We start from the raw sequence: 15,286 nt of genomic DNA on the forward strand, positions 1-15,286 counted from the left end.
GCGAGAGAGAGAGGGACTGAAGGAGGAGAGAGAGGGAGAGAGATGAGCCGAGAGAGCAGAAGGCAGATGAAGGAGAGGAGGTAGCGGAGAGAGAGAGAAGGAGGGAGAGAGAGGATGAAGGAGAGAGAGAGAGGAGGAGAGAGAGAGAGGAGAGAGAGAGGAGAGAGGAGGAGAGAGAGAGGAGAGAGAGAGAGAGAGAGGGGAGCAAACATGATACAAACATGATACAGTACAGAGCAAACATGACAGCAAGATGAAACAGTGATTATATTGTAACAGATATCTATATATATCGTCGGTCCATAAGTAGGAATAGTAATTTGATAGTAAAGATGAGCAGCAGGGGCTAGTGAAGTCGATGAGCACAGGAGAGATCAGGGACCAGACTGCAGGTCAGCATGCAGGTCTTGAGACCTGCAAAGATGAGACGAGAGCGAGAGAGCGAGGCACAGAACTACAAGGAAGACAGTAAACACAGATTATGAGACGATATTACCCAGTATGATCCAGACTAAGGAGAGTGGAGGAGAGGTCAGAGGGTGTTCAGAGGATCGTGTTTGTGCCCCCCCGACAACGTAGAGCAAGAGAGACTTCACGGGCCGGACTGCAGGTCATCATCCAGGTCTTGAGACCAGTGTGAGCCAGACTAAGGAGAGAAAGGAGAGGTTAGAGGGTGAGAGGGAAACTGCTCAGTGGATCATGTTTGTGCCCCCCGACAACGTAGGCCTAGAGCAGCATAGCTGTGCTACACACTAGGTCTAAGGCTAACTGTACGCCTTACTAAACAGAAAAGTTTTAAGTCTAGTCTTAAAGGTGGAGGCAGTGTCTGCCTCTCGGACCCAGATTGGTAACTGGTTCCATAATAGAGGTGCCTGATAGCTGAAAGCTCGTCCTCCCATTCTGCTTCTATGAATCCTAGGAACTACTAGTAAACCTGCAGGATGCTCCTGATCTTAGTAATATTACGCAGGTGAAAGAAAGCGGTCCTGGAGACCTGCTTAATATGAGAGACAAACGACATGTCTTGATCAAAGATAACTCCAAGGTTCCTCACAGTCGTACTGGAGGCCAGAGTAATTCCATCCAGAGAGAAAGTATTATCTGATAAACTAGTTCTGTGATGTTTCGGTCCAAAAACAATGACCTCAGTCTTGTCCGGGTTTAATAGTAAAAAGTTGGAGGACATCCAGTCCTTTATGTCCTTTAGACACGCCTGTAGTCTGACTAGCGGCTCCGTTTCTTCAGGCTTCATGGATAGATACAGCTGGGTATCATCAGCATAACAATGAAAGTTTATGCCGTGCTTCTGGATGATGTTTCCTAGAGGGAGCATGTAGAGGGTGAACAGGATCGGTCCGAGCACAGAACCCTGTGGAACACCGTGGTTAACCCTTGTACCTGTGGAAGACACATCGTTAGTGTGAACAAAATGAAATCTGTCAGATAAATATGATTTAAACCAGCGCAGTGCTGTTCCTGTAATCCTGATCTCGTGTTCTAATCTGTGTAGCAGGATGCGATGGTCTACGGTGTCGAAGGCAGCACTGAGATCCAGTAGAACGAGTACAGAGACAAGACCCCGGTCCGATGCCATGAGGAGGTCATTGGTGACTTTAAGCAGTGCTGTTTCTGTGCTGTGATGGGCTCTGAAACCAGACTGGAAAGCATCGAGCAGACTGTTCCTACACAGGTGGTCGTTTAGCTGACTTACAACAGCTCTTTCGAGTAGTTTGGAGATAAAGGTGAGGTTGGAGATCGGTCTGTAGTTTCCTAAGACGTCAGGGTCCAGTGAAGGTTTTTTAAGTATCGGAATGATCACAGCAGTTTTAAAAGCCTGTGGTACACAGAACAGAAACACAGGGCCTCAATAGATGAGGCAGGTTTTGTGCACTTCTCACCCTGATATAAAATTTACCCAAATAAACAATAAAGATGAACATCATAAAAGATAACACTTATTTAATAATTACCATGAACTCTTCATAACTGCTTGCTGTCTTACAACAATGCCAGAAGTGATTACAGATGTCCTTGTTCCATAGCAGAAGTGAGGAGCACCCCTTTTGTTGCCCTGCTTGTAAACAGACAAATTTTACAGTAATGCAAACTAGGGTAATGGAACAGGATAGGGTAATGTTATTACAATTAAATTGTTTTACAACTCCAGAATGTACTGCCACAAGTCTTTTGCTGAAGTTTTTGGACCCATGCCAGATGTCCAGAGAATGCATAATTCCGCTACTTTTGTACTGCCCCTTGTCTGACAGACAAAAACAAACCATGAAAAGAATATGTTAAACAAAAAATGAAATTAAAAATCCTATTGTTGTTATGTGGCGACATATTATTAAACCCTCTTACTGAAGAGGTCAGTTATTTGGGGATGAGCATCTTTGCAAACTTCAGACACATTCAGCAAATGTGTTCTTCACCAAAACACCAGTAAACGTAACACTGCAGATAGTAGAGAATCGCCTCAGGACAGACAAGACACTACACAAATGGACCAATCTAGCAGTTAACGACATAACCCGGCTGCTACATTTCGTATCCACATCCACATATTTCCAATTCAGGGGTATTTTATACAGACAGAGGGAGGGATTTGCAATGGGGGACCCACTCTCAGCCATCATGAGTGGATTTTTTATGGAGGACCTGGAAGAGAAGGCCATCTGCACGGCACCTGCACAATGCAGTCTCACAATGTGGAGGAGATACGTGGATGACATCCTGGAAAAAATAAAAACTGGCCACACACAGGAGTTAACAGACCACCTCAACAAAATAGACAGCACAGGAAAAATCAAATTCACACACGAGGAAGAAAAAGACAGTACGATAACCTTTTTGGACATAAACATCACACATCTACAGGACGGCAGCATAAAATTCAAAATTCACAGGAAACCCACACACACCGACCAATACCTGTTATGGACGTCTGAACACCCCACTGCACACAAACTCTCCGCCGTACGAACACTATTCGACAGAGCCACCATGATCACAGACCCACAAGACAGACAGGAGGAAGAAAAACACATCACAAAGGCCTTACAACAATGTCAGTACCCCATGTGGGCAAAGGAAAACAACAAATCGACAACAGAAAAAACAAGGAAATAAAGAGAAACACAAACCAAAAACAAAACAAAACAATGGTGACACTCCCCTATATCTGTGGAATAATGGAAAAAATACAAAGAGCAATGAGTAAACACAACATCAATACACCTGTTAAACCACATCGTGAACTCAGACAACTACTGGTGCACCCCAAAGACAAGATCGAACCGGACAAAAAATGCAACGTCATACACAAAATACCCTGCCTGTCCTGCAATAAAACATACATCAGCGAAACAGGAAGATCATTCAGCACACAGAAAAAAGAACATAAAACAGAATGTGAAAAGGAGTCAGCTGGGATGAGCACAAGGGCAACAAAACAGAAAGCACAACAAGAAAACCTGAAATCAGCAATCTCGGATCACTGCAAAAGAGAAAGGCACATTATGGACTGGGGCGGGGCAAAAGTCATCGGAAACGAGGACAACAAGTTCAAACGGTGGATTAAGGAAGCCATCGAAATCAGGAAGTGGGCCAATGGGACAGTGAACCGGGACGAGGAGACTTTTACACTGCCCCACACCTGGAACACTGTCCTGAGGAGACCAGACTGCTGTCCCACACCTGGGACACAGCGCTGAAGAAGCCGGACTACAGGTGGCGCTGTTCCCCCACTACCTGGAGTAGTGGGAGAATGGCGCCACAACCTGCATAAGATCAGCTGGCAGACACGTCACGTAACATCATGTGACTTCTGAGGAAGACTGCAGGAAGTAGTCGAAACATGTCGAGTCAAGGTAAAACACAAAAAACACTGGTCTGATTAAAAGAATACTATCATAGTTTTAAAAAATCACAAGCCAGTATATTTACAACAAACACTCTGTGCTGTCGCTGCAAATTATGAAAAACAACATTAGGAACTACAACTATGAGCAGTAAGTGTGCAGCTACAACTATAGAGTAGCAAAATTATAATGACCACCACAATGCCCATCGAATAGAACAGTGTTGTTGTTGTCATAGTGACCATTTGAAGGTTGTCTACTCACCGATTGGAAAGAGAAGAAATTCGGAAGAAATTGTGGATACAGCAGGAGGAGGTCTGTGTCCATACTTGACTGGCATTGAAGTTGTTACCTTCCTCTCATAACTACAAAATCCACACAATGTATGTGACTACATACACACGTATGTACGTGGCATTCAAAACTTAATGCAACACACGATCAGCCTACCTGTCCAGTAGAAGAGTGGCCACCATAGCGTCACTTTTCAGCCCCTTCTGCTCCTTTAGTTGTCTCCAGCGCTGAAAAGCCGTACCGATAACCACTCTTGTCTTGCACCGTTCTTCATTACTTCTCTTTCGGTTGGCTGCACTTTCCAACAAAGTTTATCTTTTCCTGCTCTCTGGTACTTTCTCTGCCATCTTGCAACGACCCGGTCTGACCTAACTATGAACTCAGCGTTCACATGCAAAGAGTGCACGTACCTCTCTGATGTGCACAGAGCAGGAAGACAGTGACCAGCCAATCCTATGAGGCGCCCCTGCTCGTAGGATTGGCTGGTCACTGTGTTTTTAGCATTTTATAGCTTCCACAGATGATTCATATAGTGACCAGTGTTGGGAAGGTTACTTTAGAAATGTAATTTTATTGTTGGAGCAGCTACAGGTGAAAAGTGAAGTCTGAGAAAACTTCATTATTTCTATACATTCAGTGAATCATTTTCATTAGAGAAGAACAAGCTGAACAGTGTTGAATCTAAGAAGAAACAAATCAGACTGATTATATAACTTTATAAACATGTAAAAACAGCTGATTACACCCAGAACAATCTGTTTACATGTTCAGGATCCGGGTCAGGTCTAATCCTGGTTAAGATCACCTCACTGATCTGATCTGCAGCTTCCTGCACAAACCTGCTCATACTCAGGTCATAGGTAAACACGGTCACTGATGACATCATCAGCTGCAGCCAATCAGCTGCACTCGTTTCCTTTGATGAGGAAGAAGGTTCCAGCTGCAACCCCGAGCAGACCAACAGTCAGACCCAGTCCACAGAAGACCGCAGGTCCAACACCAGGTGGCGTCTTCTCAACATCTGAGACAGAGACATGAAGGTCAACATGTGGAGACAGAGACATGAAGGTCAACATCTGAGACAGAGACATGAAGGTCAACATCTGAGACAGAGACATGAAGGTCAACATCTGAGACAGAGACATGAAGGTCAACATCTGAGACAGAGGACAGAGACATCAAGGTCAACATCTGAGACAGAGGACAGAGACATGAAGGTCAACATCTGAGACAGAGACATGAAGGTCAACATCTGAGACAGAGGACAGAGACATGAAGGTCAACATGTGGAGACAGAGACATGAAGGTCAACATCTGAGACAGAGACATGAAGGTCAACATGTGGAGACAGAGGACAGAGACATGAAGGTCAACATGTGGAGACAGAGACATGAAGGTCAACATCTGAGACAGAGGACAGAGACATGAAGGTCAACATCTGAGACAGAGGACAGAGACATGAAGGTCAACATGTGGAGACAGAGGACAGAGACATCAAGGTCAACATCTGAGACAGAGGACAGAGACATGAAGGTCAACATCTGAGACAGAGACATGAAGGTCAACATCTGAGACAGAGGACAGAGACATGAAGGTCAACATGTGGAGACAGAGACATGAAGGTCAACATCTGAGACAGAGACATGAAGGTCAACATGTGGAGACAGAGGACAGAGACATGAAGGTCAACATGTGGAGACAGAGACATGAAGGTCAACATCTGAGACAGAGGACAGAGACATGATGGTCAACATGTGGAGACAGAGACATGAAGGTCAACATCTGAGACAGAGACATGAAGGTCAACATCTGAGACAGAGGACAGAGACATGAAGGTCAACATGTGGAGACAGAGGACAGAGACATGAAGGTCAACATGTGGAGACAGAGGACAGAGACATGAAGGTCAACATCTGAGACAGAGGACAGAGACATGAAGGTCAACATGTGGAGACAGAGGACAGAGACATGAAGGTCAACATGTGGAGACAGAGACATGAAGGTCAACATGTGGAGATAGAGACATAAAGGTCAACAGAGACAGAGACATGGACCTGCTGGTTTAGAGACAGCAGTCTTAGAGCTGTCCTTTGGTCTGAGTGTCTTATATGAAGTGGTCTCACCCCAGATCCTGGTCAGCGGCTCGGTCAGGGCCAGGTGGTCCACAGTGCAGCTGTAGATGTCTCCCTGCTCAGGGACAAACTGCAGTCTGGAGATCTGGGTGAAGTAGCCGTCTTTGTTGGGGAAGGGGACGTTGATGCTGGACTTCTCAGTCACGTTGTCTCCGTTCTTGGTCCAGGAGACTTTGACAGGAGCCGGATAGAAACCAGACACATGACAGATCAGAGTGTTCCTGACCCCGAGGTCCATGTTGCCTCTGGTGTAGATCATCGGAGTGGAAGGAGGATCTGAGGACAGAGACCTCACATCATCACATCATCATCACAGAGATCCAACACAGGACAAACACTAACAGAGATTTAACTGTTAAATGTTTTCAGACTCTTCTGTTTGTTCTCTGCATCAAATAAAATGTTTAATTACTACAGATTGAAATGTTACTGACATTAAACTACAAAAACATGAACTAATATTTAAATAAATTCAGAAACACTATTATTACAGAGAACTAGGGCTAGTCGACTAAGTTGACAGCAAAATTCGTCGACAACTAATTTAGTGTGTCATTTGCTGTGTCATTTTTTTTAGCTGCAAATAAAGACTCCATGCATCTGAGTTTGCCGGTCTACAGTTGTTTTTTTGACTAGTTTTGACCAGTTAATCCTGTGGATACTGGACTTTCTCACCAACAGGTCCCAGAGAGTACTGGTCAAAAACACTTTCTCAGACCTCCGTTCTACCTTAACTGGCTCTCCCCAGGGCTGTGTGCTATCACCCCTACTATTCATGACTGTAGATCCATCAAGCCCAACTGTCATCTGGTTAAGTATGCTGATGACACCGTTCTCCTGCCCCGTCAGGACCCTCACATCACCATGGTCCAGCTCTTCAGGAGTTCGTTGAATGGTGCGACAGCTCACACACTGAACGTCAATAAGACCAAGGAGCTAGTCGTAGAAGAAACAGAGGGACCTGACTACAGCCAGCACCATCATCCACGGAGAGCCAGTGGAGCTGGTGGAGGAGGTCAGATATCTGGGCACCATCTTTGACAACCTCCTGAAATTCTCCTCCAACACCGAGGACACTCCCAGAAGGTGCTAGCAATGTCTCTAACTCCTGAGGAAACTCGGCTCTTTTGGAGTCAGTAAAGACTTCAGCCTTATTGAGAGCATCATCACCTTCTCAATAACCTGCTGGTTCCACTCCATCAGCCTCCACACCCGGAACTGACTGCAGAGCACAGTTTCAGTCTGCTCTAAGACCCTTGGCCTGCCTGTAAGAACTGTTGCTCATACCCATGACCAACAGACTCTCAACCTGGCAGTTAAAATCATGACAGAGCCCTCACACGTCCTCCACTCAGCATTTCAGTGGCTCCCCTCTGGACGATGGCCCCGCTGCCCCGCCTGCAGAACCCAATGGAGATAGGCCACCTTCGTCCCCAAAGCCATCCTTCTCCTCAACTCCTCCCCACACACACTCTCTCTCCTCCCTGACTCCTCTCCAGTCAACACACAGCCATAGTACAGTCATCTTCCCCCTGCCCCCCCACCCCGGATTTACACCAGACAAGAAGCTGCAGCATAACTGCAGCGCAGCGGCAAGCGCTGTATTTACACCGGCCGCGCAGCAGCGCGTTTTAGAAGCGTCCCAGAGGCGTTGCTGCTCCACGAGTGATACGCGGCAGGTCTATTTTGGAGATGTGTCGCGCCCAACATGTGTCTAGTTGCACCAACTACATCAAGCAGACAGGAAGTCAGTCACCAGAATAAAAGAGTTTCTGGTGGATTTTCAAAATAAAACGCTGTCAGACTGAACTCTCACTGATTTCACATCGCTACCGGCAGAGAAACAGCCACAGACATGTATGAGGAGAGATTCCGTTTGAAAAGTAGAGAAACAGCTTTTAATATGATAGAACATGCTTTTATAAGCACTGTTATGTATTTTGGTCCTTAAGGGTAACCGTAGTTACGCTGTACGTAAGTACGTAATGTTATGGAGAATGCCCCTGCTGGAGGGTGTGTTTTTGAGCTCTGCCAAGTTGCCGCCAGAGGCAAATAAATTGTCGTTCCTAAGAAATGTTTCCTCATTTCCTCACCTGAAATAATGGTGAAAGATATAACAAGCACGACATCAGAAAGGAAAAGGCAGGAGAGAAGCAGCAGCTGTTCTCAGAGGGAAGGTGAGGAGCTGCTCTGTGTGTTGAGGGAGTAAACTGAGTGTTCAGTAACTGCTCCGTGACCCAGCCTGACACAGAGAGAGGACATGAACCCTCAGATAAACAGCAGGTTACTGTCTCACAACATCAATTATTATGCCCGTAAAGTGCCACGCTGCGCTTACGCGTCCGGTATAAATCCGGGGTAACTCACAGACCTGTAACTCTTATTTAGCTAATTCACTGCTATTACCTTTTTTTACCTCAGCCTCAGCTTTAACCTGCACATACGTATACTACTGTTTACTGCTTCCATCTGTTTACATTGTTCATGGACATTTGGATAGTCATAATATTTATGACTTGATAACCTGTACATACTTCATATTTTCTATTTTATTTTATATTTCAAGCTGCTCACTCGTGCCTTAAATTGCCCCTGTGGGATAAATAATCCTGAATCCTAATCTGAGAGAAATTCTTCAGTCTTAATTTATGAGACAAACTGAATGTTTCCTGCAAATATCTGTCAATCATAAGCTGAACTGTGGCTTTACCTGCTGGAGTTTTTTCGTTAAGCACAGTTAAGTGTTAAAACTGTGTATTCTACATCCAGTAAATCGTAAACATGACTGATCAATAATCAATAATGATAGATCACATGAAACAGGTAGGATCCTACTGAATTCCAAACAGTTCTACTATAAAACCAAAATAAATCAAATTAAAGTTTATCTGTCTTCACCTTGTTCCAGAGGGAAGTCCTTCATCGCACGACCAACAATCCGCACATTTGATTGGCAGTTGTGTAGATCAACCTCAGCTTGTTGATAAGTTCCTTCTTCATACCTGACAGGATCTATAAAACTGGGCTGAGGGTAGACTCCTGTCTTGTGGATGAAGTCTGCGTACCACAGCTCTTCACCATCCAGAGTATACATGTCCTCTCCATCAGAGTCTGAACATCCAGTGATATAAATACCCTCATGTAGAACTGCAGACAGACAGAGACATGAGGACTGTGTGTGATCAGTCTGAGTTCACAGTGAGACACTCACCATCAGCAGAGACACAGAGGACACCGCAGAGGACCAGCAGAGACACCTTCATCATCCTCATCCTCAGCTCTTCACTCTCTGAAGTCAAACTGACACAAAGTTCAGCAGCAGCAGCTCTTACACACACAGCAGCCAATCACAGAGCAGAGAGCGCGTGACGTCATCAGTGTCCAGGTAGACACAGGCAGCAGCTGCAGGTGACACACACAGGTAACCAATTTTTTTATGGTTCAACTAATAATTGATCTTTTTCATCTTTTCAGCTTCAAACACTTTATATTCACACATTCATGACTTTAACTAACATCTCTACTGGAAAAGTTTTAGTTACAAAAAAACTGATTATCTAGTGGCAGTAACCCTGATGATGTTGGTGGAGTGTGGTGTGTACTGTGCAGTGATTCATAACATTCAGAAGCGCCCCAGAAGCGTTGCTGCTCCACAAGTGCAGAGACAGTGCAAGACGCGTCTAGTTGCACCAACTACATCGAGCAGACAGGAAGTCAGTCACCAGAATAAAAGAGTTTCCGGTGGATTTTCAAAATAAAATGCGGTCACACTGAACTCTCGCTGATCTCGCTACCGGCAGAGAAACAGCCACAGACATGTATGAGGAGAGATTCCATTTGAAAAGTAGAGAAATAGCTTTTTATATGATGTTTATATGAGTGCGATGTGTACTATGCATGATTCATAACATGTATGTAATATGCCCTGTATTAGAATGACTTTATTGATCCCAGGGGGAAAGTGCTTTCATTCCAGCTGCTCCATGTATACCAAAAAACACAGGTTGGAAATATAAAATAAGGTAAAGTAGTAAGAGTAAAATAAAACCTAATAAATTCTAAACAATAATAAACATTCCAGGCAAGTGAAGACTGATCATATATAATACAACTAACACTGTGTGCTGTAAAATCTCGTCTAAATAAATCCAATATGGAAATGATTACAAGACAGATCTGCTCTCAGAGGGAGGAGATCAGTGTGAGGGGTCAGTCTGCTGAAAGTCCTCCTGCTCCTCAGCAGCACGTGGTGGAGAGGATGGAGGCTGTTCTCCAGGATCCCCTGCAGCTCTGACAGCATCCTTCTGTCTGACACTGCTGTCAGGGAATCCAGCTCCACCCCCACCACATCCCCGGCCCTCCTGATCAGTTTAAGTATGTTTGTGTCCGCTGCTCTCAGTCTGCTGCCCCAGCACACAACAGCAAACAACATGGCTGCCACAGACTCAGCATGGTCCAACAGATATTAAAGGACCAGAGCCTCCTCAGAACATAGACCATGTGACAAAACTGTCCACCAGTCCCATACTCAGACTCTCCAACTTTGCTGATACAGCCCACTGTGGCAGAGTCCTCAGAGAACTTCTGGAGGTGACATGACTCTGTCTGGTAGCTGAAGCTGAGGTGTAGAGCGTGAAGAGGAAGGGAGAGAGGACGGTCCCTGTGGTGCTGCTGACCACTTGTCAGACAAACACCGCTGCATCCGCACATAACGTGGTCTACCAGTTAGATAATCCACAATCAATGACACAAGGGGGGGCTCTACCTGCAGCTCTGTCAGTTTCTCACCCAGGAGAGCAGCTTGATGTGTTGAAGGCACTGGAGAAGTCAAAGAACACAACTGTAGCAGTTCTGTGCTACTGGGCTCTTCCTGGGACAGAACAGGCAGGCCTCTGGAGTGAGAGTTGAACTGTTCGGCTTTATTTCCCACCACCAACACATGCTGCCGGGCAGTTTCAGCGGCATGAGCAACAAGTCTGCTAAAAAAAACTCTGCACTGCCAGCCGAGTCCTTCGGCTCTCCTTTCTCTCTCTGCTGTCTTTATCTCCTCTCTCCTGCAGCCTCCTACTGCAGACAAAAGAAAGGCAGAGAGTAATCACCAAACACCCAACACCTGCAGCAGATCAAGCCCTCCCTCCCCTGGTCTTCCTCAAGTGACACACCCACTCTCTCTCTGTCCCTCCTGCTACAGAGCTCCCACAGGCCCCTAGGCCACAATGACCCTCACAGCTCGCTGGCTTGTCCAGGTGGGTGTAGACACGGTTCAGCAGGTAGATGATGGCATCCTCAACTCCCAGCTGGGGCTGGTAGGCGAACTGGAGAGGGTCCAGGTGAGGCCTAACAGTAGGCCGGAGCTGTTCCAGAATGAGTCTCTCCAGGGTCTTCATGATGTGTGACATCAGTGCCACTGGTCAGTAGTCCAAAGAACCACTGGGCCGCGGCGTCTTCGGCATCGGCACTATGCAGGACGTCTTCCACAGCACAGGGACCCTCTGGAGACTCAGGCTCATGGTGAAGACCCAGTGAAGCACTCCACAGAGCTGGTCAGCACAGTCTTTGAGGATCCGAGGGCTAAAGGCTGTTCCATACTCCACGAGAACAGAGAACAGAGAACTCGCTCCACGGGTGGTAAGAGTAAAAAAAAAAGGTCTTTTCGGCATGGAGGTACCATACTCCACGAGATGTGTGTGTGCAGAACTCCTCATACGGCTCCTACACAGCGCAAGTCACAGACAAAAGGTTGACAATGCAGTTGTGTTGTAAACTGTGAGCACAGTCGTGGTTACCTGGACTAACGAGCTGCTAATGTTCAGGGCAGAGGACGCACAGCTGACAACAGATAGAAGATCAGTGTAGCTGACTGCAGCAGACCTCTGGTCTGTGTGAGTTTAACTCTGTGAATGTGTGGATGACTGTCTGCAGTAACACATCCTGCCTCCGGGGGTTTACTGTGCGTCCAGCCGCTGTAACGCTGTGATCCATACTGGGATTAGTTTTTATCACCACCTTGTGGACAGACTCTCTCTGTGCGCCGTGTTTCTCCTTCCAGGAGCTGTTTGCAGCTGCTCCTCTAAACTGTCCATCGTCGCTGTGCTTCCTCCTTCTGTCTGTGTGTTCTCACCTGAAGAACCTCTTGGCTTCATCACATTCATCACGCCCACAATAAATTCAGACCAATCACAGCATGGCTGACGCACAGCCCTGAGAGAAAAAGTTCTACCCGGACCATGTGTCCGAGCTCGCTGCACAACGGGCGGTCCGAGAGAAAAATGACGTCATGTTGTGGGCGTAACGTCTGCAGGGGGGGGGGGGGGGGGGTTCTCTGTTCTCGTGGAGTATGGATCCAGCTTTACGCCATCAGGTCCAGCAGCCTTGCTGCCAACCTAACGCCAGACCACATCTGTGACCTGCTGGACCTCTGCCTGACCACCACATATTTCCAGTACAATGGGAACTTTTACAGACAGAAGCACGGCTGTGCGATGGGATCACCTGTGTCTCCTATTGTGGCCAACCTCTACATGGAAGAAGTGGAGAGAAGAGCCCTGAGTTCCTATCCTGGAACCACCCCCACCCACTGGTTTAGATATGTGGATGACACCTGGGTCAAAAGTGGATAACAACATCAAGTTCACTCGCGAGGACACCAGGGACAACAATCTGGCCTTCTTGGACTGCACAGTACATATTGAGGAGGACAGGAGCCTCAATGTGGAAGTGTACAGGAAACCCACACACATGGACCAGTACCTGTTGTTTGATTCACACCACCCACTGGAACACAAACTGGGAGTCATCAGGACCCTGCAGCACAGAGCACAAACTGTACCCACCAGCTCAGAGGGGAAGAAGAAGGAGCAACACCACATCAGGAAGGCCCTGCAAACATGTGGCTAAGTGGGCACTCATCAAAGCCACAAAAACAAGACCCCCCAACAACAAGATAAGATAAGATAAGATAAAACTTTATTAATCCCGGAAATTCTTGTGCCAGAGGTATCAAGTCACAATAAATGCAGTTAAGTACAGAGTATAAGTATAAGTGTCACTATAATCAAAAAAAGAGTACAGTACGCAGTATGAGCACAATATATGATACATGGATACAAATATGGAGATGTAAGGTGCTAAGTAAACATAATATAGACAAGTGGAGGGAATGACAGTGATGCCTGACATGATTATCTAGCGCTTCTCCCTACAGAAAGGGGAGGAGTTATACAGTCTGATGGCCTCTGGCAGGAAGGACCTCCTGTGGCGTTCTGTGCTGCTCCTCGTAGTCTCAGTCTACCGCTGAATGTGCTCCTGTAGGACAGCAGTGTGTCCTGCAGGGGGTGAGACGTGTTGTTACGAATACTGAGGAGTTTCCTCAGTATCCTCCTCTCCGTCACCTCCACCACAGACTCCAGCTCCACTCCCAGCACCGAGCCAGCCTTCCTGATGAGCTTGTTGAGTCTGTTGGTGTCGGCCGTCTTCATCCTGCTGCCCCAGCACACTGCAGCGTAGAAGATGACGCTGGAGACCACCGAGTGGTAAAACATCTGCAGCATGGTCTGGCAGACGTTAAAGGACCTGAGTCTCCTCAGTAGATACAGGCGACTCTGTCCCTTCCTGTATGTTGCCTCTGCGTTTGTGGACCAGTCCAGTTTGTGGTCAATGTGGACACCCAGGTATTTGTAGCTGTCCACAATGTCCACGTTGGTACCCTTGATGCTGACCGGGTTAGGGAGTGTCTGGTGCTTCCTGAAGTCCACCACCAGCTCTCTTGTGTTTGTGACATTCAGCTGCAGGTGGTTCTGTCCGCACCACTCCACAAAGCTGTCCACCACACTCATATACTCCGCCTCCCGACCTCTGCTGGTACAGCCCACAATGGCAGAGTCATCCGAGAACGTCTGCAGGTGGCAGGACTGTGAGCAGTGTCTGAAGTCCGATGTATAGAGTGTGAACAGGAATGGAGACAGTACCGTGCCCTGGGGTGCCCCCGTGCTGCTCACTATCGTGTCCGAGACGGTGTTCCTCAGCCTCACAAATTGTGGTCGACCTGTAAGATAGTTAGTGATCCAGGTGACCAGTGGGGTCTCTACCTGCATGTCCAGGAGCTTCCTATTCAAAAGGGCAGGCTGCACGGTGTTAAACGCACTGGAAAAATCAAAGAACATGATTCTAACAGTGTTACCTGCCTCCTCCAAGTAGGTGTGTGCTCTGTGCAGCAGGTAGATGATGGCGTCCTCCACTCCAATACGGGGCTGGTAAGCAAACTGCAGGGGGTCCAGCGATGGTTCCACAACAGCACGCAGGTGTTTCAGGACCAGCCTCTCCAGAGACTTCATCACATGTGAAGTCAGAGCAACTGGTCTGTGGTCGCTGTGTGTGCTTGGATGTTTGGTCTTGGGCACAGGAACAAGGCATGTTGTCTTCCACAGGGCAGGGACAGTCATCAGGCTCAGACCCAGGGAGAAGATGTGCTGGAAGACCCCACACAGCTGTGTGGCGCAGTCCCTGAGTACTCTGGGGCTGAGTCCGTCCGGTCCTGCAGCTTTTCCCGGTCATAGGCGACTGAACTCCCTCCTCACATCTTCTGTGGTGATGGTAACTGTGGACACAGAAGAGCAGAGAGAGAGATCTGATGGGGGAGGGTGGGGGGTTGTTAATGGAAGGTGGGGTAAGGGGGGCAGGGTGATGTTATTGATGGGGAGGTGAGACTGGTTAGTATGGTTAGGGGGAGGGGGAGGAGGGGGAGGTACATTGTTGTTATCGACAGGTGTTAATGGTGCATCACAGGGAGGGGGAGGGTGGTCAGGGAGTGGACTATCAAACCTGTTGAAAAACAGGTTCAGCTGGTTGGCCTCCTGCAGATCTCCATCCATCAGCTGGTCGGAGATCCTATTGTGGCCGGTGATGGTTCTCATGCCACTCCATACCTCCCTCAGGTTGTTCCGGGCAAGTTGGCTCTCCAGCTTCCTCCTGTAGCTCTCCTTGCCCTCTCCAATCTTCTCC

General features: G+C 47.3%; 1 protein-coding gene across 4 annotated transcripts in view; it reads right to left on the reverse strand.

Annotated features, from left to right (window-relative positions):
- Positions 1–4,705: 4,705 nt before the first annotated feature.
- LOC114431351 (HLA class II histocompatibility antigen, DP alpha 1 chain-like) overlaps positions 4,706–15,286 on the reverse strand; it is a 45,473-nt gene continuing 34,892 nt past the window's right edge. Inside the window, exons 1-5 of one of the 4 annotated variants that reach the window (XR_003670072.1) lie at positions 9,498–9,656; positions 9,185–9,433; positions 6,278–6,562; positions 4,994–5,175; positions 4,706–4,909 (exon numbers count right to left, since the gene is read on the reverse strand). Coding sequence is in view for 2 of the 4 variants with exons in the window: in XM_028398964.1 (XP_028254765.1) it covers positions 5,054–5,175; positions 6,278–6,562; positions 9,185–9,433; positions 9,498–9,558 (717 nt within the window). In the remaining 2 variants the exon portion in view is untranslated. Of the gene's footprint in view, positions 5,176–6,277; positions 6,563–9,184; positions 9,434–9,497; positions 9,657–15,286 lie in introns of those variants that run through there. The other 3 variants (XR_003670071.1, XM_028398964.1, XM_028398965.1) reach the window with 3 other exon arrangements.

This window comes from Parambassis ranga, unplaced genomic scaffold (assembly GCF_900634625.1).
Source record: "Parambassis ranga unplaced genomic scaffold, fParRan2.1 scaffold_70_arrow_ctg1, whole genome shotgun sequence".
Taxonomy (NCBI): domain Eukaryota; kingdom Metazoa; phylum Chordata; class Actinopteri; family Ambassidae; genus Parambassis; species Parambassis ranga.